The 26,544-nt window shown below is 28.5% G+C and overlaps 1 protein-coding gene across 1 annotated transcript in view; it reads right to left on the bottom strand.

The window, feature by feature from the left end:
* LOC100212675 (sodium-independent sulfate anion transporter) overlaps positions 1-26,544 on the bottom strand; it is a 73,425-nt gene that overhangs the window by 40,878 nt on the left and 6,003 nt on the right. The window contains exons 2-3 of the mRNA XM_065814982.1: positions 6,547-7,347; positions 1,140-1,431 (exon numbers count right to left, since the gene is read on the bottom strand). Coding sequence (XP_065671054.1) covers positions 1,140-1,431; positions 6,547-7,347 — 1,093 coding nt within the window. The remainder of the gene's footprint in view (positions 1-1,139; positions 1,432-6,546; positions 7,348-26,544) is intronic.

A 26,544-nucleotide genomic window follows, 5' to 3' on the forward strand; every position in this document is an offset into this window, starting at 1 on the left:
GCGACAGTATTGTTTAGTTGATTTTTTTTAACAACAAAGTAACCATCTTTACTTTTTTCCCTGCATCGAATTAATTTCGAGACCAGGCCTCTGAAATGAATTTGGCTAATACTCATAATAAGTATATGCATTTAAATATACAATATATAATGTGTATATATAAAGTCAAAGTTCAAATAGAACGTTGAACTAACTTAAAGTACAACGTTTCTCTAACGTAAAATACAATGTTGTGCCAGAGTAAGGTATTACAACTTTAGGCCAACGTTGTTTTTTGGTTATTAGCGACGTCGCATTTGTAACCAAAGTAATATAAAAACAACGTTGGTGGTCAATGTTGGGCCAACGCAACGCGCAACTTATGTGCGTTTTATCAACGTAGGTGTGTAAGCTAGAATTGGACTTATTTGATTTTGATTGGCAAAGTAAACTCAAATCTGTTTTAAAAAGTTAAATGTAAAGTATTTTTAGTTTGAATTAATCTTGTATCTTCATTTATTTGATCTTGAGGTCACGGTGGAAAACATTATCTCCAATCGCAAGCAACGACAAACTATAGTTCAAGTTTTTGACAAAAAAGAGCTAAAAGGTTCTTAATTATATTTGAATATCTTGTCTTCTGGAAAAGTTACGAAAATAATTCGAGTGGCGAGGAAAAGCTCATTCTTGCCTAGGTCGTCTTAACCCTTCACTAACATTAACTAGGTTATTTTCAACTGTTGAAAATGTTATTACAATTTAAATAAACAAACTGTTAATAATTTTGATATTATTTTAATTATTAAAATTCGACATTGCAAAGCATGTCTATTTAACTAAACGTCTAAATAAACAACTAATGTAAAATTGCATTATTCCCAGTGGGCACGGTACGTTTTTGAAACGTTTTTTAGGCGTTTTTATAAGGTTTAAACCTAATAAAAAAGTCCGAAGAACGTTTTAAAATCGTACTGTGCCCACTGGGTTTAAAAGCAACACTGTATATAAGTTATTTTAATTTAGCCGAATAATATTATTTTTGGTAAATTGTTCGCCAAAAAAAAAAAATTGATATATTATATTATAAAAATGATATTATATTATAAAAAATGATATATTATAGACAATGTTCTAATTCCAATCTTAGTTAAAAATCTTACCTGCAAGAGGAGTTTGAGCACCACTTATAGAATTCACCGCTGAACGAGTAAAACTTCCGCCAACAGGCCAACCCCCAAAAAAAGAAGCAACAATGTTCATAATTCCTAAAGCAATCAACTCATTTTGTGCTTTTACCTTATAATTGAATTTGCGTCCAAATGCTTTTGTTATAGAATATTGTTCTATAAACATGATAATCGGCAGAATAATTACAGCGACACCGTAACTGTCTATTAAATTTTTTGTTAAATATAATGTAACATTGCCTTTCATTACAGGTTGAAATGGATTCTGCAACAATATATAAAGAAAATAAAAAATCAATGAAGAGTAAAGTATTAACAAAAAAATAACTTCAAATAAATAAAATAATTAAAAAAAGAATCCATATAAGTCAAATAAACCATTTTAAAACAATGTGCACCGTGCATTGTATTATAAACCATACTATTATATAAACCGTATTTCGAATACCGTATACTGTTGTATACCGTAAAATCGCCTAAGTTCGGTCAACATGCAAAACTCTAATAATATTTTTTATTACTTCGTAAATATGAATCTATAAAAAAAAAACTATGTTTATTTCCTAGTGGGCACGCGTCGTCCGGAGGACGTTCGCTGGACGTGTAAAGGACGTCCTTACGTCCCTAAGACTTCTGACGGACGTCCCCCGGCGACGCATGCCCACTGAGTTGAAACCTGCTGAATTAATTTTTTAGCGAAACAAAAAATTGAAAAAAGGCATACTATTAAAATCTAAAGTAAGAAAAGTATGAAAATAAATGATCAAACTTAATCTGAGTATTTATTAAGAATCACCAATTTAGTTATAAATTATTTTCAAATATTAATAACAATCTTTTTTGAATATTGGTGAAATTTTTAAATACTTAAACTTCGGTCATTCATCGATAAACAACGAAGAAAATAATTAGCAGGATGGTGTCAAATGTTGAAATGTAAAAAATGTGACTTTGTGAGTATGAACTAGTGTTGCGAATGTAAAATTTACCGGTAACTTTACCTGTAAATATACCAGTAAATTTTGGCTTTTTTTATAGTGGATACTCACCATGGTATTTAGTTTAAATAAAGAATTTACAGTTTCAAAACTAACCTTTTTAAAAAAAAATTTACCGGTCAATTTTCAGGTAAACTTTGATTTTAAGATTTACAAGTAAATTTACATCACTGATATGAACTACCTACAATACAATAATATATATTGCAACGCAATGAAATAGTTGTTTTGCAAGTTGATATATCTATGTCATCAATGGATTTACGCCAGAAAGCATAGATGGCTCGTGGTTTGAAGGCTGTGGACGAAGGTAAGAGAGTAAGAGGAAAGCAGCTATAACACTTGGCTTTAAAATACCAACCTTCAATAGATCAACCAGAATTTACGGCAAGCATATTTAAAAAAATGGCAAACCAGCTATGTTGAGCGAAAACAGCGAGGACATTTTAGTAAAAATTTAGTATCTATAAGTGATATTGGTTTCAATTTGAGTAGACTTGAAATACTGTGTGTTGTTAATAACTACTTAATTAATTGAAATCAAATGTGTTTTGATGGCAGCAAAGTTACACTTGTCTGGTGTTACTTATTCATCAGACGTCATTGTGATAAGCTATTGCTTAGAGCTTCAAATAATATGCCATCAAACCGTGCAATGTCAACTCAGCCAGACACTATTAACTCATGGTATTTATCAAAATTATATTTAAATAGATTTAATAGATACATAATATTTAATAGATACAAATTTAATAGATACAAATAGATTTAATAGATAAATAGATTTAATAGATACATTAAATAGATTTAATAGATACATATCAAAATTATATTTAAATAGATTTAAATAGATACATTTAAATAGATTTTATAACAAGTTATTTTTTCAATAAAAAAGGGGCAATTTTCAGAAGGTTTTGTTTGAAATGTTTACAAATTAACTACTTTTTTTAAACTGATTAGCCTAAAAAATTTTAATGACCTACTTTATAATTTTATCTACTTATTTAATTAAGTTTTGCAAAAGTTTTTGATGTGTACAACACGCATGGATTTGCAACTAAGTCATTCCACATTTTTAATTGTAATGAATCTGAACTTCAATGTGATCAAGACAAATTTAAGGTAGTGTGTCAAAAAGGTTCAAAACAATCTAAAAAACTTAAGTAACATAGTAACAAAAAGATTTCAGTCACAATAATCGACTGCTGTGATGCTTTTGGGACATTATTGCCTGTTCATGTTTTAATCCAAGGCCAGATATAATATTTATGATAAATTTGGGTATGTGCTTTAAGAAGAATTTAAAACATATGTGCAATGAATCTGGCTGGATTGGCATTTGTTCCATATTGCTGCAAGCTTGAAGATTCCATTGTCTTTTATTGAGACAGTCATTCCTCACCTGTAACGCTGGAAGTAATTCACTTAGCAAAAGGGGAGAGTATTATTATTTTAAGCTACGAGCTATATATTTCACGTGCTACTGCCACTTGATTTAGGCATATTCAGGATAGTGAAGAGTAAATAGCACGGAATCTATAATATACATTTTATTAAAAAACGGTTTCAAAGATCTCACAAAACCAAACTACTCTGGGTTGCTAAATCAGTGTTTTTTGAAAAAAGTTTCTTCTGCGACAATGTGCGTTCCGGCTTTAAAGCAACAGGTATTTTTCCATTGTGTCGGGAAAAAATGACTTATGAAAAATTAGCTATTGTATCAATTTTTGCGTTAAATACTCAAGCCTTACCAACACTGCATATACTAGTCAACGCAATTTTAGAAATTCCTTTAAGTATACAAAGCATAGACCTTCTTTAACATGCTGCGCAATTGCTTGTGAGCATTTAAACACATCCATTTTAAATGCTTTATATGTTGGAATCCAAAAGCATCTGTATCAGACTCAAAATACAAGCTAGAAAGATTTTGCGTGAAAAAACAGAACAGGAGGTTAATTCAATTAAGACTCAAAAAAGTTTGGCAAAGGAAGCTGTATTGTTTAACAAACCTATTATTAAACAACGGAACAAAGACAAGAAGTGGAGGTAATTAAAATTCTGACAATATCAGAATCCAAAGCGTCTTCCATATATCTAGACTAAATATATATATATATATATATATATATATATATATATATATATATATATATATATATATATATATATATATATATATATATATATATATATATATATATATGTATATATATATATATATATATATATATATATAAATTATGTTAGTGTATTCTACTAACAGAGTGCTCAATGTTCTAAAAGAACAGAGCAATAATAAATTAGTAAAAAGACTTATCTAATTTTTGGTTACTTCAACACTGTGTTTCACCATAAGTAGATTCATCACGAAGAATGTCTAAATATAAAAATTTTTTTCAAATTAAAAAAAATTATTTCACAGGAAGTTGGGAATTGTTATAATTAATTACGTAATAACTGTAGTATTTTGCAACCAGGAAGTTGCATCCACTACATTAGATAATAAAAAATCATGAAAAATTAATTATCTAATGTAGTTGATGCAACTTCCTGGTTGCAAAATACTACAGTTATTACATATTTAATTATAACAATTCCCAAGTTCCTGTGAAATAATTTTTCTATAAATTGAAAAAAGAATTTTTTTCAAGACATTCTTCCTGATGAACCTACTGATGGTGAAACACAGTGTTGAAGTAATCAAAAATTAGATAAGTGTTTTTACTAATTTAGGGGGTGACATGGGTTGGAGGTGGCATTAACCCCAGAAATATTTTTTTCGAGACTCACTTGTAATAAATGTGTTTTATTTATGTGCGCTTTATCAAAATTATTAGGTACATCAATAACAACTGTTAACTGCCTGTCTAATATCATTTGGAAATTCAATAACCCCTAACATTTAAAAATTTTTTTATATGTAACTACATCTGCTTAAAATAATGCATTTATATTCACTGTTTTTTTCTATATGTAACAACATCTGAAAAAACCCAAATATGTAACTACATTTAGTTAAAATAACGCATTATCATTTAATAATTTCATAAAAACCTGAAGCTATTTTTAATATAACTCAAAAGATGTAATTATTTACAGATGTAGTTATTCTAAACATAATTGAAAAGATGTAACTACATCTGTAAAATCTTCAGATGTAGTTGCACAGATGTTATTATACTTAGATAATTGAAAAGATGTAACTACATTTGTAGTAAACATATACCATTTACACAGATGCTATTATACATCAATAAAATTTCAGATGCTGTCGAGCAGATGATATTATACATCTTTGTTTTTACAGATGTTGTTGAACAGATGTAGTTATACATCATTCTATTTAGAGATAATGTTGAACAGATGTTGTTAGACATAGCAAAAACTGATTTTGTAACCCTGACCCTGTCTCAGACACTAAACAATCTTTCTCAATCAATCTAAAGATTGAGTTTACTAAGTTTACTTTGATTACCAAATATCGTTGTAAAAAATAAAGAAATAATTAATATTATTGCAATGGTTTGGTTATTTTTAAATATATTCAAGCAAAACGTTTAATCAAATTTTTTTCTGCAAGATTTCAATTACAGCGGATAACAAATGTTTTTTGGATGTCTTAAGAACATCATACAGACTTGTGGCGACTAAAAGACGTTGTATAGACGTTTTACGGACGTCTGTGCCCGCTGGGTTAAAGCAAAATGTTACTTTGATAATTCAAATTTAATGCTCTCAGCAAGCTCACATTTAATTAAAATTAATTTCTATCTAAAAAGACATTGTTTTTTCATTGTTGATCACAGATAATTTTGATAATCTTTAGTCTACTGAAACTTCTCTCATCATTAGGAGATGTAAAAGGATGAGTCAAGTCAATTTTGCAGAGCATAGAAAAGTTAGGAAAACATGATGTCATATATTTCTTTATTTAGAATGAATGTACTTCTTTCATTAGTAGTTCAGTCATCATACTAGAGATATTTATGCATACTTATCTTTGAAAGAAGCAAGTAGATTTCAAGTGGGGAGGGGATGCTATACGTGTTTTTTCAGAAAACATTTTTAACAAACAAAAACAAATCTAAATTGCTCCAAAATGTTAAAATCATGCAAAGTCATTGCAGTTTTATGAATATCTACCACTGTATAGTCACACTAGTTTTGATACACCAAACTATGTTAAAAATGTATTAATACCTTAATACAAATTGCTTTTTATTTTCACATTATTTATACGAGAATAAAGACAACTCTTGTATTAGATATTCATCAACATATATTGAGACGAACGTCTGCGTTTATAAAGGATTTGATTTAAAAATCCAAAATAACAAGCAACAATAAAAAGCAAAAGAAATAAAAGAATTTATTACCTGGAAATGAGGAAGCCCATTTGGAATTTTTCCAGCCATAGTAAACTTATGGTTGTAACCACAAACATGAAATATATAAACAACGATTGTTGCAAAGAGACACACAATAGCCATTCGAGCACCGCATAAAAACAAAAGTGATTTTTTTAATAATGGTTTCTTTTTAAGTTTTAAAGTCGAAAGATAAATAAAAATTGCTAGAATTATGAGACAAAATGCACTCATAGTTATGTCCCATTTATTTGTTTTCTTGATGTTCAATATTATGTATTTAAGAATCTCAAATACATTAAACGGTGCACCTTTGATTCCCAGTAAGTTAGAAAATTGTGTTACAATAATGGTGATAGCTGTAGCTGAAACAAACGCACTGATGACAAGCTGAGGAGCGTACTTTATCAAAAATCCAAGTTTAAAAACGCCCATAAACACCAAAATAACGCCACTTATAAAACTTAAAAGAGATGCACCAATTGTAGTGTTTGTAGGATTAAATCTAGATGTATACAAGCCCAGAGTTACACCAGTGCCTGTGCTTACATCTTTTGATGTACCGAACAGGCAGTATATTAGTCCAGGCGTAAGTGAAGCATACAACCCATTTTGTGGAGGAAGTTTAGCAAGATTGGCAAATGCAATAGCTTGCGGAATAACAATAACACCACAAGTTAATCCAGCAATTAAATCACCACGTAGTTTTTTTAAGTCATATTGTGGAAGCCAAACCAGTATTGGAAAAAGTCTTTTTAACAAAGCAATAAAATCGTTTTTACTGAAGACATGAAACAACTTTTTGTAAGGCTGAAAAACAAAATGTAATTTTTCAAATTTTTAAACTTTTTTGGAACGTTTAATAATTCCAAAGCTGTGCGTAACAAAGTATAATATAAAATCATGTAAATAATAATGAACAAATTAAATTAAACTTTATTGATTATAAAGTTTAAACAATTAGATATAAATATTATTAGAGTTTTAAACTTTTGTTGACAGTTTTGTGTTAGATGTCTATAATATCTTACTCCGAGCAGCCTATTAATGTTTAAATAGAGCTGTTTTACCCTTTAAAATGGCTTACTATACTGGCAGTTGTATTTATTATACATTTTAGAGGGGAACGTAAAATATCAATTTAGTATTACCAGATGGCATTAAAAAAATGCCATATTGGTATTATTTTAAAAAAAATTTAGGCTCAGAACAATAATTTGGCAAATTATTTGCTTCTAAATAATTTTAAGTATGCTTTTTTGAGCTATACATCATCTGAAATAAGGTTACATGGTGTGCCATGCTAGACAAGAATAAAATGAGGATAGAAAACTAGAAAAGAATAATTTCAGAATAGAATGTTTTATGATAGAAATAAAGAAACCTAACTAGAAAAGAATTTTTACAAAAGAATATTTTTGGCAGAAATTTTGAAAAGAAACTTGAAATACTTTCTAAGAAAGAATATTTTTTAATAAACGTAAACAACTTGCTTGGAAAGAATTTTATTTAATAAATGCGAAAAACTTGCTACGACAGAATTTTATTTCATTAATCCAAAAAAACTTGCTAGGACAGAATTGCCATTTATAATAAAAGTGAATCACTGATGAATGATTCAGAAATTTCAGATAATCTTTATTATTTCACAAAGATTTTGTTAGAATTAGATTATACTTATTTAACATTTATTCCATTAAAAATCATAACTGTAATTACCAAATTGCGCGCAAATTCTTTCTTAAAATTTCTTTGCTAGCACGTTTTCATAGCAAGAATTTTCATGTTTCTTTCCTAGTAAGGCTTTCCTGAATTCTTGTCTAGAACCGGTCACCGAGTACATTATGAAATGTACATAACAAAACCCTTTTTAAAACTTTTGGCGTTTTAATGTGCAGAAAATTTTGGCAACACTGGGTTGTTTTTTATTAAAAGATGAAATGTTTAACTTAAAAAAATACTACAATAAAAACTCTTACTGAGTTTTAATTAAGTTGTTAATATTTATTATTATATTTTTTTACATTTTATATTTACATATTTTTTCAAGATTTTTTTTCTTTTACAAAAATTGTGAAATATTTGTTTGAAATTTGTAGTCAAAGCTAATATACCAAAGTAAAATTAATATAATATATCAAAGTAAAATCCTTATTTACAATCAGATTTGTTTTCAAAGCTGTCAGGGTTTCTTCATAAAAAACAGGCTTTACTAGTACTACATTTTTGTCTTTCTAAAGGCTTGGGAGCAGGGCTGCAGGTTGCTTGGGAGCAGGATTGGGGTCAAATACATTTGATAAAATACAAATACAAATACGTTAATTTCAGATTTCCATATACAAATTCAAATAAAAATATATGTAATCGACATTTTCCAAATACAAATACAAATATTTGTAGGTTTAGAAAAAAATACAAAGATTTTTTTAATAAAATAAAAAACTATATAGAAGAATAAAAGAAAGTCTTTTAAAAAAAATAAAATAAAAAATAAAAATTAAATTAAAAATAAATTTCAACTTATTTTAGTGTTTAAAAAAAAAAAAAATACCTCTTGGTTTTTCCAAGTTAGCAAACCACAATAAACGCATAAAAGCCATAATTACGAACACGTCATAGGCTAAAACTAACTTAAACTTCACACAAAACATTAGTATAATTACAACTTTGTTATTACGAAATATTCAGTTAGAGTCAATTCGTCTGAACTTTAAAAGACGTCATTCAAATAATGAAAGTTCAAAAAAATGTTAACTCGTCAATTCGGAATACAAGCGTCGCATCGAAATTTTAATAAAACTATATTTAAATACGTAATTATCTAATTTTTGTAAATTTAAGTTATGTAAATTAAAAAAATTATTTATATTATACGTTACAATATAACTTTATTTTAAAAAGATTTTTTCTTATTTATTTAAATTTGTTAAATTTGAATAAATAAGATAGTTATATTTCTGAGTTGACCAACTATTTGAAATTTTTGTCTTATATTTTAACACTTTTTCACATTCTTTTATATTTTTTTGCCTGGCTATAATCTTTCTTTTAAAAAAAAATTGTTCACGTTTCATAATATACATTTTTTTTATATTAACATTTTTAGACCAATCTTTAGAGCATAATACAGTATTTGAATCAGTGATATTATCTCTTGAATCAGTGATATTATCTCTTGGAATTGCATTTATCCAACATAAACTTTCATCTTTTTCTTTTGGTAAACAAAAAATATAGACGTAGTTCTAATATTTTTATGCCGTAGTTATACGAGTTTGAAATGACGCAACATTTTAAAGTGCATTCAGTAACTAATTAAAAAAAACCTATGACAAATAGTTTTCGAATTTCATGCTATACAATTAGCTTTTAATCATTCGGTAAGCAAAACTTCGGCGTGCAAAAGATTTGTGGATCTCAATAATTTGTGGAGTGTGTATTTTTAATTTTGGATCTTTTTTTTTAAATTTTATTTATTTATTTTAACCAAATAAGTGAAGGTTTTGACAAAAGCAAATATACTTTAGGAGTATCTATAGACTTATCTAAAGCATTTGACACAGTTGACTATTGCTTTCTCTTAAAAAAATCGAGAATTATAGTATAAATTATTTAACCTATTCCTGGATTAAAAGCTAACTTACTGATAGAAACTTATAAGGTACAATCTGGAATACTAAGCGTTGTATGCGGAGTACCACAGGGATCAATTTTTGATCCGCGCCTATTCTTAGTTTATATTAACAACTTTTGTATTGCGTCATTAAAGCTGAACTTAATAATGTTTGCAGACAATACCAATCTCTTTCTCACCAATAATGATATAAAACATTTATATACTGACATGAATACGGAGTTAACTATAGTAAATACTTGGTTTAGGGCAAAGAAACTTTCACTTAAAGTTAAGAAAACAAATTATACTCTATTTCATAAAAAAACACAAGTTTTACATAAAATTTATTTGTTAAATGATAAAAAAATTAAAAAACAAGTAATTATAAAATTCTTAGGAATTCTTGTCGATGAAAGTTTGTTCTGGCTTCCCCAGATAAATTTTCATCAACAGATTGGCGTTATGTATTGAGTTCGCCCATGCCTCAATATGTTAAGTCTTAAATGATATATTTTGGACTAATTCACTGTTTTAAAAAATTATGCAAACATATCATGTGCAAATACGCAACCAACAAAACTCCAAAAAATTTATACGCTACAAAAACACGCTTGTCGAATCATATAATCTAAACACAATCAAGAACATGCAAAACCACTTATAAATGATATGAAAATGATGGATATTTTTGAAATAAATACCTGTCAGCATCAAATTTTTATGTATTGATATTACAACAACATCTTGCCAGAAAACATTAACAACATGTTTAAAAATAATCTAAATGAAAATTATAATCTAAAAACAAATGTAAACAACATTCATAAATTGCCTCGGAAATGTAATAAATTCTCAGGAAATTGTATATCTTATCGAGGACCCAAATTATGGAATGACTGTCAAAAGGAATATATATATATATCTACTATAGCATACTTATGTGAGCACTTGCTCACTTTTTTTGCTTATCTAAATCGATACGGCTTTTTTAGAAAAAGAAGAAGAAAACGAAGAATAATGAACAAAAAGATTGCTGCCCCATTCCAAACCCTCCGTCGATGTAGCAGCACTCCATTGCGAGTAAGCCTATTTGTCAGTCGATTTATGTACTGAAGCCCCCGAGAGAAGGCTATTTCAGTATGACGTCACACTGCTCACCTCAATCAGCAGTATAAGCTATAAATTAATGGTGAAGTCCTTAAGTTCGTTTAAGTTTCAAACAAAAAAAGGAATTTTTAAAATGAGATTAAAAGAAAAACTTGAATTTTTAGTATTTGTTTGACTATTTTGACAGTTAATTTTTCTTCGTTTGACTATATTTTTTGTTTTCTGATTGTTTATTTTTTTATTTAATTATTTTGACTATTTTAACGGTAACTTTATACCATTTCGATATAGTATTTAAGTCTTTATAAAGGGGCTCTATGAAAAGATTGTGATAATGTTTTCCGTATCTACTTTGAGCCCCTCTATTTTTAACTATATTTTAATCAAAATGTAATTTTCAGTATTTATTTATGCATTTTCTTCTATTGTATATGTATTAAAACGTGCTTTATAAAAATAATATTACAATGTTAAACAGAAAAGAAAATTAATTTAAAAAAAAATCAATCAATTGTATAGGTGCTCCAAAAAGTCCTAATGGACTTCTTAGCTGAAATTTGTGGACTTCACTTAAAAGCACATTGGACTTCAATGTGCTTTCAACTCATAAAATGTAGTCAGCAAGTTTTTTAACTTCTGATGAAATATTTCAAAAATTTCAAAAATCGAAAGATTTTGTTTTGAGTAAATATGGAACTCCATGTGACTTTATTTGATTGAGTGAAGATAATACTGCTGTAAATATCACAAGTCTTTGGTTATTGAAGCAACATAAAACAATGAATTTTTTTTGATGATGTCGTATTGCTCTTAATTAACGAAAGAGTTCGTCTTCATTCAGCAAAACAATTTACTAAAAAAAACCTTCTTAAAAATGGAAAAATACAATATTTTTCCACCAAGAATATTTTGAGAATATTCATTATGAAAAATTTAAATAATGCAAGTTTTGCACAAAACATTTAAAAAACAGAAGCAAAGAAAGTTTTGCTACTCCAGAACTCTTCAAATGGAGCTTTTATTACCATTCAGTTACTTGTCTTTTGAGTTATTACTTATTTTCAAAGAAAATATTGCAGGTACAAACAAAAGTACATAAGTTTAAAACTTGCAAAAATAAATGATTTTAAATATACTCATACTCGGGAAGGGGAGCTTATTAATTCTTGGAAATATATATATATATATATATATATATATATATATATATATATATATATATGTATATATATATATATATATATATATATATATATATTTGTATATATCAGTGACTTATAAGGTAAAAAACTTTTAACGTGTCATCAGGCTTTAAAAATCGCTGACATTTAAAAATCTTGTAAATTTCGGTTTGACAAAGTTAGGTTTTTGTTTATTTCTCACCGTAATATAAAACTTATGTAAGCAAATTTAATCCTTTTGACAGAGCTGTTAAAATATGCTTATTTATTATTTATTTGACCGCAAGCTATACTAGGACTTAATTGTTTTATTTGTGTTCAGTAAAAAAATTCCTACCCACCCTTTTATTAAGATCAACCCATTTATTAGATCTGGACTTAAAATCTCATCCACCCCTAATTTTACGTCCTCCCCCTTGTGTAAGGTACATGAGATTACATTTAATCATTTGCTCTTGCTGCTGTCCGGAAGATCTTTGGTTCACGTGGAACAAACCTGACAACGGTCCCTAGCAACATTAATTTAGGTTAATAATTGGTCTCTCTTTGCCCTGATTTAAGTTTTTTTGTCAAGTTTTGTTAATCACGTGTTAGTTTAGTAGGCCAGCATGGTTTGTCTAACGTTTATATGATAAAAGTGTGCGTAAGTTGCTCGAGTTGTACTGTTCACCCGATAGTATAAAACGATAAGTTTTTGTTGTATTAGCAAAACTTTGTACTTGTTGTTTTAGTAAAGTTCGATATAAAATAGAAAGCAAAACAAGAACAAGTTATAAGAAAAAAAGGCAATTTTGTGGCAACCAGTGTAACAAAACACCGACCTAAATGGTAAGAAAAATAAGCGCACAGTTAAAAGAATACAAAGCTATTTTGGTATGGCGATTCGACAGGCTGTAACTAATAATTCTTTAACTTAAAATTTAAAGTTGTACCAATGCAGGTAAAAACAATTAAACACCAAAAGTCAATTTACCAGCATGAACATATAATATCATTGAGAAAGAGTTTGAAGATTTAAATGATGTGAAAGTTTTAAGATTCAAACACAGAAAGATTCAAACACAGAACTCTAATGAAAGACTCAACAAAGTCATATGGTTCAGACGCCCTAAAAATAGTTCAAATGTCCAAAAAACATTTTATATACAATGCTTTATTTGAGTTAGGGGTGAACTCAGTTGTGTTGTATTTTTATTAAAGAATTGCCGACGTTTTTTGTGAGAAATGAGTCATCCCAACCAGGCTGGTGTAAAAACAGCAATGCCCTCATTTTAGGATCAAAAACGCATTACTAATATGATTGAAAAGCAGAAGATTGCAATTAAAAGCTATTATTAATGATTAGCAAGGTGAAGAACAACAACCAGAAACTTATAAACCATACTCACCTTCAAACCATACTCACCTCACCAAGTTTTTTATTTTTATTTTATTTTCGCATTTTTGTGCTATTAGTAATTTTTGAAAAATCATAACTTATAAAATGAATGGAGGTTTTTGCTTTAAATTTTCAGGGTTTGTTCTACGTATAATGATAGAGGACCTGAAGCAAATCTAATGTCACCACAGTACTTTATAACAAAGTACTTCATGAGTTATCGATATTTTTATGTATTACTTTATTAGCCGACTTTCTAACTTTGATGTTTTCCCCCCAAAAAAATCAAAAATTACGATTTTTACCACAAGTTTTGGCAATGATTTTGGTTCAGGCCCTTCCTTTTATGTATATAAAATTTATTTTATGTTTTACAAAATATTAAGCTCTAGTTTCTAGTGGTTTTAAGTTATAATTTTTTTAAGTTGTCATTTTTTAAAATTAGTTTTAAAAAATGACAACTTAAAAAAATGATAACTTAAAACCATACCTTATTTTTTCTATTTAATACTTTATTTAATTAGAAAAAATAAGGATGTTTTTGTTAGTGGTAAGCCACCTTAAGTCTAAGTTTTTTCCTTAAATTGCATTAACTTTCTTTTTCTTTCGTTAAAATTTAAAGTTTTTTTCTTAACTTCAGAACTTGACAAAAGCCATGTTTAAAGTAAACTTTTTTTGTTAAAAAAACCTTTGGGGAAATCAGAAATGTAATAACAAAGTTTTTTTCCTGAAGTTTATCAGCATTTAACAATCTGAATTCACCAAAAATCAGCAAACATTTTTTATAAGCAATTTCGATTTCAGTGCAACATTTTTTTTGAATACCGAATACCGAATATTCGGCATGACTCTTCACCAAATAGCCTAAAATTCGGCCACGGAATATTCGGTGGCCGAATATTAGAATATTTGGCGAAGAGTCAAATAACACTAAGAAAGTTTTTCAGGCGACAATTTCCAACCTGCGTTAGTAAATTAAAAACCGTAATTACGCTATGGGTAATTTTGCTTATTTGTTTTATTTACGGGTTCGAGAATGTTATTTGTTGACTAATTATTAAATCAAATTTTCTTTCTTATAGATTATATTTCTTACAACCCGTTACGTAAGATATATGCACAAAAAGTATAATTCTATAGTAAAAGCTTTAAAGCATTTAGTGGCAATTGAGTTGTTTTGTGTTTATATTAATTGTTAATGTATTTATAATATAAATTTTCACTAGAATTTGTAAATAAATGAATTGAATTTGCTAAATTCAATTCATTTATTTACAAATTCGGGGATCGGAGTACGGGGTCAAAACCCAACTAAGAACCTTCTCCCCCTCGAGGACTACCCCCATGCCAAATTTCATCGAGATCGGTCCGGCGGTTTGGATTTCTATAGAGAACAAACAAACACACACACAAACACACATTGGCCTTTATATATATTAAGATTAAGATTACAAACCTCAAATATTGTTTTAAAAAGCGTGTAAATACATTAACAATTAATTATCCTTTAAATACTATTTAAGTCAAAAAATCAATTCAGTAAACATAAAAGACTTCGCATTCGATTGTTGTTTTGCTTGCAAAAAACTGCAATAAGTAACCAAAGTTGTTTATTTAAAAATTTTGTTTGCAAAAACCTTTAAAAATACCATCTTTTAATAATATATCCTCAGTTAATAAATAAACAGTTTGTTTGCTGTGTGAAAGCAAGAACTCACGTGTTGGAGAAGGAAGGAAAGCAAGTCAGTAAAACTATTACAAATATTATTACTAGTTATATGTTTTAACAAAACAAATTATTTACGCTGGTACCTTTTTTTATTCATACTTCTTTTGCTCAGAAGGTACTTTAATTACTCTAAGTTTAAGTACTCTTTTTTGACTGACCATCAATTAATACTAGGAATAAGCACACGCTGGAATTCAACATAATATTTGTTGGAAAGATTATTAGAACAAAAGCGAGCTGTCTTGTTGTACAGCTTTAATCTAAACTTAAAGCGCGGTTTAACTTAAATGAAAATGGCAAATAACTGGTTGCAACTTTTCTTGACCCGCGCTTAAAAGCCAATTTCTTGATTATATTAAAAACACAGAGACAAAAACAAAAAACTCTTTTAGAAGCTCTGAAAAAAAGTTTTAAAGTTTCTAGTAGCACAGATAATGGTTCATCTCCACTTCGGAAGAAAAAATATGTCAATTAAAATGATAAAACAAGTGATAGTTTCAGGAAATGATTTGAGGAAGTTGCTACAGAAATCACGCACACAGATAAAGATAGTGATCAAAAAAGTTCAACAGCAAACAAAATTGGTTTATTTATGAAAACGCTTCGCCTAGTTTGGAAAACAGACCCTTATAAGTGCTGGTCAACTAATATAAAACTATATCCAAGCCTAGCAGAATTTGTTAAGATTTATTAATCCTATCCAGGTGGTAGTGTGTATAGTGAGAGGCTATTTTTGGAAGCAGGTATAGTTTACGAGAAAAAGCGGAATCGTTTGCTATCAACAAATGCCAAGAAAATTGTTTTTACTTATCATAATTTACCACTGATAGATTTCAAGTATTAAACTTGTTTAAAAATATTTTTATTGATGATTAATAGAATCTTATATATAACATATTATTAATTTAGTTATTAGAATTGTGATTAATAGAATCTTATATATAGCATATTTATAATTTGTTTATTCTATTTGTATAACTTATAGTGTTATATAGTTATATAATCTATTTCTAAGTCAATTTTTGTCATGTTTTGGTATTGGGTATTCGGCCGAATACCGAATAATTTAAAATGTTGCCAAATACACCGAATACCAAATAGCTGCCGAATATTCGTGGCATCTCTAGTTTTAAGTTCTTTTTGAGTGTAATTTTATTGCAGTTAACTCTAGAACATTTAATGATAAATGTTTGGTTTGGAATCAACATTTTTGTTAGTAATTTTTTTGTTAGTAATTAAGCCGAATGAAGATCGTAGAAAGAAAATTATAAAACGATAAAAAACGAAAGTGGTGAACAAAGCTATGGTAGTTACGACTAATGACTTAAATAAAGTTAACGATAATACAGACAAAATATTTGATATATTTGTAGTATATATAATTATATACAAAAAAAACAATATATTTACATCCTGACATAAACCGTTAATTGTAAACATTCGTTTAAAGTTTTTCGAAAAACTTGACTTAATGATATTTTAATACAATTTTAATAACAAAATGAAGTAAAAAAACAGCAAATTTTAAAAATATGAAATAAACAACTTTAAGTTTATCTGTCATAACTCAAGCTACATGGCCGACAACACCGGAGGAGGAGGAAGGGGGTGGGGGTGAGGGCAGGGGCACGTACCCCCTTCCCCTCGTCTCCCCACACTTTTTTATATAAAAAGCCTATTTTTTTTTTTGTTCTTTTAAAAAAATCTATTTTTAGAGGAATTTTTTAGAATGCAATGTAGATCTGCATTTACAGGTTAAACAATATAATTTAGTTAATCTTAAGTGGTTTTTTGAGCCGCATGATAAAAACAAGTGTTATTGTTTAGAATTACTGTAGAGTAAAGTGATAAGCATATAAATGTTCCAATATAAATTCCCATTTAAATAGTCAAGCATAATGTTTAGGAAAGTGAAGCATATACTAACATATACATACATGTGTGCTAACATAATAACAAGTAAACAGAAACTCAAAGAGACTAATTGAACCTCAAAGAGAAATTAATTGAAGCTCAAAGAGAGACTAATTGAAGTATGGTCTGGAGATCTAGATTTTAGCGCATCAAACGCCTTCACAAAATATAAAGAGTATGCCACCGCCTATCAAAACTCTTTTGAAGTTAAAGAGAAAACAGCACAAAAAACAAAGATGTAATTGTAGCCTAAAATTTAGATGATTTTTTGAATAGCCATTTTTTTTTTTTTAAAAAAAGCTGAAAGCTTATCTTCAAAATTTGAATAACCCTAATGATCATTTAAATTCCCTGGAATTTAAGTTGTTGCACATACACAATAAATCGACAACCACTTTGCAAAAAAAATCTTGTTTTACCATGAGCCCTTTAAAATTTAGGTTTTGCTTTATGGCTAAAATTTTGGAACTAATTTTTTATTTCTGTTGAAATTTTGTTTCATAATTTCTTATTTGCTTTATGTTAAATCCATGTAAGCAGATCGTATAAATGACGTTCAAATTTTCAGCTGTATTTTATAATATAGGTTTTTTGTACCTTAAGAGGCAGGTCAGAATCTTAAATAAATTTAAATATTAAAAAGGTCAGAATCTTAAATAAATTTATATTATTCAAAATGCTTTTTAATCATTTTTTTGCAGTTAAACTTTAACAAAATAAGATCAAAGTTCAACCTCAGGTCAAGACCTAAAACAAAATATCAAGTTACTTCTTACAGAGACAAAATATAATTTAATAAAACAACATATGCTGTGGAATATTTTAAAAATAAAAGTGACTGTCAAGGCTACAAATTGATTAAAAAGTAATATTGAAAATTTAAAAGTAAATTGATTATTACAACTGGATCCAAGAACTATAAACTTCATTTTAGATAAAAACTGGTGAAATTAAAAGCCATCTTTAATTTTGACAAAAGATGAGGAGAATGCAATAATATCGTATACAAAAAAAAACAGATGTCCACAAGATATTATATATTACAAGAAGCGAACTGTCCTCAGTCGTCTTAAGTATATTCAAGCATGCATGCTAATAAAATCTTGAAAAATTATCTTTTATACTGCAAGCTACCTTCTAATGCAGTAAGAGCAATACTCGCAAATAAACTATCACGTTTTTTCTGATCAAGATTCATATCAAAACACCCCAGTCTCAAATGAGAAAACGAAAAGTTTCTATAAACCGTGCTTCAAACTGCAATGAGTAAAAGTCATTTAAATGAACTAACTAAAGATTTTAAAAGTACAGGTATAATCAAGAACAGAGAAAAATCTTCAGAAAGAGTGTGGTACGGCAAAGTAGAATTTAAACACATGTTTATTAATTATGAATTACCACAGTTTGTAAACTTCGGAGTTGACGGGATTGCAAGTGAGTTGTTGTTTACTGGAAAAATTGACAGTTGCTTACAAATTATACGATAAAACAGGTATTGTATTACTATTCATCCGCTTGTGTTTTGTGTCGAGGATGTAGTTATTTGTCTTGTGATATTATCAGGAATAACAAGCAAAGTGGCACCAAAATTCACAATGGAAAAGATTCAAAACTTGCTTATATCAACTACAAAAGATGGAAGACAAAATCAAAATTTTCTACTCAATTTCTATGAATTTTTTTATAGCAAGTTAACAGAGAAAAATGTTGAGAGACCTGTGGTAGTACTAACAGAAGGTCACAGATACAACAGGTGTAACACAAATATTGGATTATTTAAATAATAGTTTATACCGTCATTATTGCCAATATAAACTAAAACTGTTCTCTAATATTATCAGATAAGATTGTTTTGGGTTCATGAAAATATTAGGAGAGACATGCTCATCATGGGCAACAAAAGAATCTTGTATCAAGGCAGCAAAAGTGGTAGTATTGCAGAGTCAGGTCTAAATGTGGATGCAAAATGATAAATTTGCACAAGCAGCAAGATGTATAGTAACTATTCAGTCTTTTCAAACCCAAAAACAATGTTCTTTAAAAAAAGTCTTAATCGTTTTAATCCCTCACTGGCTTAGAACATGTTTTCTTAATTATTACAAAAAAAAACCTAAATATAGCAAATAAAACGCAAACAGAGTTGTCCACAATTTTAGTGTATTTTTATTAGATTAAAGATAATCCAGATTCGCTACCATATTGACAAGTAACTCCAAAAGACACCTTTTAAAAACTATAAAAGTAACTCAACAACATAGATCAATGAAGGGGAAAATGGTGTTAGAAACGGTAACTGAAAAAGAAAACGAAAAAAAGCAGGTGAATGAAAAAATCGTAAAATAATAAAAAAATAGTTTATCAAATCCAAATATCTTTGTCAATGTAAAAGAAGGTGTTTGTGTTTGCCTGCAATCAGAGCCCTATTTCAATGATGTTTTAAAGTCAGTTTGTATCAATAAGTTCGACAAAGCTGACGCTTTCAAATCAAAAATTATAAAAGCCTTTGAATCGATTATCAATATTAGTTTTTAACATTTTTATGAATCATTTTATTTTCCAATTGAAATTGTGTTTTATTCGTTAATTTGAAATTTGTTTGATATTTATTTAATAATTTGTAAAGTTAAATTTTAAAAATGAAAATAGTATTTAGAAATCTTAGAAAACCAATGCGCACCTTAAAATGTAGATCTAGTGTTTAAAATGTAGATCTAGTGTTTAAAATGAAGATCTAGTGTCTAAAATGTAGATCTAGTGTTTTTGATCATAACTAAAACAGCAAAAAAATTAAAGTATAATTCAAATAAAATTCATTTCTCATAAACTTGTTTTTAAATTGAAACTGAAGTTTTTCTATTTTTGATTATTGGCATATATCGTCTTTATAACTTTATCCTCCGTTTTAAATGGCAATTTTATGGTTTAAATGAAAATGTGTTCGACTTTTTAAATTAAATTTTAATTTTAACAATTTTAAAACAATACAGAGTACAATTATTTGTTAATGTATACTTGATATAAAATAGACTTACTGTTTCAAAGTATATTGTCTTATGTCTTGGTTATTTCTAGTGTTGTTATTGACTTCGACTAAATCGATTAAAAGTCGACTAGTAGAAAGTCGAAATTAGTCAACTAAGAAAAAACCAACAGTCAATTTAGTCGACTATGGACTTCCAACTAATCTACTATAAGTCAATTTAGTAGAGTGAAAATTTTAAAATCCTTTTATCCTTCAATTGGATTTAACTTTTCAGTTTTATATTTTTGTTTGTTGGTTTAAAAACAAAAGCATGTTCTATTATAACTAGAGTCACGGATGGTGGTTTATTTAATACCAAATATTCGGCTAGACGCAAGGCCAAAGCACCAAATACTCGGCGGCCGAATATTCGGTGACACTTTTCTATTTTGAGGGTTCCGACCTGGTTTATTGAAGTGTATATCGTGAGTATACTGGTAAAAGACGTTAAGTCAAAAATGACAGTTTTGACTTAATGATGCAATATTGCAAATTTTACGACACTTTACAAACTGGCAAAATACAAGTCAAATGAAACTTTTTTTAAAAAATGAAACATTTTTTAAAAAAAGTTTCATTTTTTAAAAAAAATTTTTTAAAAATTTTTATTGGTTACAAAATTACATAATTTTAACTCATAAAACGGGTATTTTATTTACACAAAAAGCTTTTAAATAAAAAAAAATAAAAGCTATAAATATTTTTCTTAAATAAACATTTAAGATTACGGTGCATTTAAATGTCAATACCAAATGCAATTGAATAAGGTTATACAATTTTAAATTGAAAGAAAACATAAATGATTGATTTCTCTTAAAAAGAAATTTTGAGTCAACATTTTTTGCCAGAATACCCACAATATGTTGTGATTATTCTGGCAAAAAACTCTACGCTATGGGCGTTTTTGTTAACTTATGACTTGGCTGTGTAACAGCACACATCATGTGTTGACAGTTACATCAATTTGATTTAACTATAGTTATGTATAAACGTATCATACTCTTCAAACCACTTAAAAAGATTACAAAATAACCAGTTCAGGTATTTGCATTTCAAAGGTAATTTTAAAAGTTGTTATATATAGATCTTCACTACAACCTGAACTTAAAACATCGTTTATTGTTAATGGGAATGTCAATTATATGGTTGCGATAAAACGATGCAATAAATCTTTCTCAGTGAAAAGCTATTTGACACCGATGAACCATCACCGGTGACTAGTAACATCGGTGATTCAGCTCTACTTCGTAAGAAAAAGAAATGTAAATAAAAACGATCAAATTAATCTCTACGAAAAAATGCACACTATGACGATGTGAGAAAGAATAATTCCAATTGCAAATGATATTAGTTTTTACATAATAACGTTTACTTAAATTGGAAAGCAAACTCTTACAAGTTTCGGTCAGCAAACGCGAAACATTATCCTAACAGAACTTGCTAAAAAAATTTTATTATTTGTCGGTTGCAGTGTACATAGTGAATGGCTATTTTAGGAAGTATGGCATCTCTAATTATGACTATACTTATTTTTTGTTTACTCTAGTTTTATCTAATTCATAGCATAATAACTACATAAAAAAAAGAAAAACATATATACCTAATTAAACAATCGGCTATTTATTTCATTAATTTTTTTTCTTTTGTATACTCAATGCTTTAGATTTTAATAAATGCTTTCATACTAGGCCGCTTCAAGCTTGCTTGGGGGCCTGGGGCAAAATTAAATTGTGAAGCTCCAAAATCAAAATATTTTCTATACAATCACATTGTAAATATGATTGTAAAGACTTTGATATAAAGCAAGTATTTAAAGCCGTTCTCTCATATTGTTTTGCTCCATAAACATTTGAATGATATGATGGTAAAAAATAGAAAGCGAAAATAAATGACCTTATTATTTTTAACACAATTTGTTTCAAAAAAATAAGTTAATACTATATTTCGATTTAATCGACATTTAGTCGAATTAGTCAATTTTATTCGACTTTAGAAAATACATTAGTCGATCTAGTCGACAGTTGAATTATTTAATAGTCTTAACAACACAAGTTATTTCTAAACTTTATTCCAATTTATTTGAAAATACAAGAGACCATAACTAGGGCCGGCGCGACTAGGTGTCACGTTGGGGGTGGGGTGAAGCGCCATTACAATTTTTTCCGACTGAAAAAAAAAAGGTCCTTGTTTTTTGAAATTTGCCGACCCAGAGGGCACGCGTCGTCTGAAGGTCGTCCGTAAGACGTCACCTGGACGTCCGGATGTCCTCCGGACAACACATGCCCACTTGGGACTGACTAGTTGACATTTGCCGACTGACTTGACTAAAAGGGTCAAATTTTCCAATTAAATCCACGAGAAATTTATTGATAGGGAGTGTCAACCTCCCCCCCCCCCCACACCACACTTACACACACACCCTTTCTTCGCGCAGGCCTTAACCATAACTTAATTACCAACAGCGTTTAAAGGTACGCATAAATTTTAAGGCAAAAGTATCTGCAAAACAAAGAGACCATGACTTAAATACACGCCCTAAAGTGTTTTCTCCGTTTAACAGCATTTTTTTTTTTCTTAATTTATCAGAATTGTATTTTTCAACTTTAATTCATTCAATTCATTCTCGAAGTTGCTGAAATTGTTTCTTAAACATTTTAAAACTTAAACGAGTAAAAGTAACGTACTGGTTGCCGCAGTGATGTGCTCGCACCGACTCGATAAAGCCGGTTATCAAAAAAAAATAATATAACTAATTAAAAATAATTGATGTTCCGTGTAGTGCTAGATGGAATCTAATTATCCGATTTATAAAATTTTATCAGTCTGCATAGATCAAATGTTTTTTATCATTACTCAAAGTTTTCTTTTAAATACTAATTAGAATCTGAGATTTGTTGAACGGGGCAAAGTGCATATTTTAGTACATCCGCCATTATACGTGTTGTCATAATTACATAACAACCTGTATTTTTACAACTCTATTTTGTTTAGTATGTTCTTTCGTATGGTTAATTTTATTTTTGACCATAAAGTTTTACTTACAATATAATTTTTATGGAGGTACGCTAACTTAATTGTTCCTAATTTTACCTTTAATTTGAGTTTGCTTTTCTAAATTTTTTGTATATAATTTAGATTGAAAATTACTCAAATACTTAGAAACTTTAACTTTAGAAATATTTTAGTAATATGTTAATATATTACTAATAAATTATCTAATATATAAGATAATATATTATCGCCTAACGTATTATCTTTACACAAACAAAATCTCTATAACTAATGACGTTCTAAACTTAAATTTTTAATTACAATATTCAAAAAATAAATATTGATATGTAAAAAAGTGTACTGGGGTGAGGGGGAATGGTGTAAATGTGTACGAGTTCGGTGTAGTTAAGGCGATTTACAAATTATTCGAATTCTTTTATTTGGAATTAGCATGATTTTATCAGCATATTATGTCCAAACAAGAGCTTTAAATGGTATAATTTTTTTGCTTTAGGTTTTTTTAATATTTAAAAAATATTAAAATATTATATATAACTTTTAAAACCTTTTTACCCCTATTAGTGAACCTATAGAACACCATTATGGAGTCTTTTGATCACTTTCGCTCGTCGGCGTTAACATGAGTTTAGTTAAAATCTTTTAAAAAGTGCCTTAATTTACTATAGATCCTAGTTCCAATCGGTTCTGATGTAAATTAACTATATATAGTTGTCAAAATACAATATTTCTACCAATTTTCTCAAAAAATAGTAGAATTCCGACCAAGAGAAGTCTTATAATTAAGAAAAATTGCCAATAAACGATCAGAACAGATACTATTATTAAATTAGGATGTTCATTTTACCTAAACAACGCATTTATTTAAAATCTTATTCAAGTTTGGACAAGCGATTGTGATTTTAAGAAAATTAAAAAAAAAAAAAAAAGAATCTTTGGTCCTTTTTTTCGCTACAAACATTTATATTTTATAATACCGTAAAATGTGTCATTTTATTTTTTTTCGTCGTTTCATAATTAACAGCCCTGATCATTTAACGGAAGTATGTCGTAGTCAACAAAATATCATACAGACGCTATAATATTTTAAAATTGCCTTAACGACACCGAGAGCCGATTTTTAGAATTTTACCAGCACATCGCTAGCTTGCCGCACGCAAATCTTAACCACTTATTTATTAAAAATTCGTCGAATAAAACATATTTTTGAACTCTGTTAATAAAATTTTCTTTACTTTAAGATTGTGAAAAATAGTTCAGTGATATAGAAAATAAAAGTCGCTGCCCAAAAACCTGAAAAAAAAAACAAACCCTTTTAACAAATGATACTTTATTTACATAAGTATAAGTAAGAAAAATTTTAGGTTTGCAGCTTTTCTCTTAAAATTTTCATTTCCAATGAAAATACTTTTACTAGAAATATGTCCCAGGGTTTTAATTTTTACTTTTTTGTGTACCCTAATAGTTTTCATCGTTTTTGAAATGCAAAAAACTTATTTTGCGTTTTAAATAGGGATTGCAATCCCGCACACTTTTCAATCCTGCGGGATCAGCGCGAAAATTTTTAATTTCTGTACGGATCCCGCGCGGGATTGGTAGATTTCTTATGCACATTATAAAAGGCAAAATGGCAGTTGTATTTTTCTTTCAAATATTTCAGAAAAAATATACTCAACTTATTAAATTGATAAGATGAGGTAAATAAAGCCAAAAAACACAATTCATTTGTAACTCAATATAATTCTTAACATTTAATGAACAAAAAGATAATACGCCGAAATACGTATAAAAACTTTTAGTTTTACGTAGAACGTCTATTAGCTTTATTTATTTTTTAAAATATTAAGTATGAGAAAATCATTGTAAGAAATGCGCTCTTAAGAAACAGACCCTACTTAAAGTATCATTACTTAATCTACTTCTCAAAGGACTACATAGAAAACCAGCAGCTGTAAAAGTTTGCTCGGCTTCTATGCTTGTCGGTGGTATGGTCATCAAGTAACTATGCGCTATATCAAGAAACTTGCCTCTTACTCCGTTACTTTCATAGGCAGACATTTCCTGCTTCAATAATTTATCAAAGTCTAAAGAATCTATATTTGGTATCGCCTTTACATTTTCTGTCCAGCTTTTCTTGTCTTTCTGTATTTGATTTTCCAATTCTTTTTCAGCGATAGAATTGTAGGAGTAAGTATTTGGGAACTGTTAATAAAATCTACAGCTTCTTTTTCTTCGAGTTCAATTTCTTCGTCTTCATTTCTTTCAATTGTATAAACTCTTATCAATATTTTTTTAATTTCTTGACGCATAACGGTTCTTTTTGGCATTGAAAAAGTATTTTCATTTTTTTTAATTTCTTGTTCATATTTTTTAGGATTTTGTAATTAAACTAGTCCATTTAAATTCTTATTACGACATTGTGTAAACCTCTCACGAAGTGCCGCGGCTAAATCTATGCTCAAAAGTGATGATTGCTTTTGTAATTTATCTAACATAAATTAAAAAGTTGATTCTGCAGTGACAAGGTTCGATTCTCTCCTGCATAATAGTTCAAGACCGAATTTTAGTGGTGCCAGGCAATTAATTAAGTCGTTGATTTGAGACCATTCTTCTTGGGTGAAACGAACTTTTGACCCAACATCAATTCAGGCTTTTTCAATACACACTTTTAGTCTATGAAATCTTTCTAACATACCGAACATACTGTTCCACCTAGTTTTACAACCAAGAATCAACTTAAGCTTTTTCCCGTGTTCTTGTAGGATATACTTCTGTAAATATGTATCATTTTTGACAGGAGAGTTTTTAAATATTTTTACAACCTTTCTCACTTTTTTCATGAGATCTTTGTATTTGCTAACCAATTCAGCAGATGGTCGGTCCAAAATTATTGTCAAACCATATTCTTTATTTATAACTTCATCATCATCAGTGTTACCATATTCATCTTCTCCTTCACAATTTTCATATGTAGTAAACGATTCTTCGACATCTCCGTTGCTTTTCTTGTATAAGATATCAATAACTTTAAGTTGTATTTCATGAGCCTAT

The sequence above is a fragment of the Hydra vulgaris genome, chromosome 13, assembly GCF_038396675.1.
Source record: "Hydra vulgaris chromosome 13, alternate assembly HydraT2T_AEP".
Lineage (NCBI taxonomy): Eukaryota > Metazoa > Cnidaria > Hydrozoa > Anthoathecata > Hydridae > Hydra > Hydra vulgaris.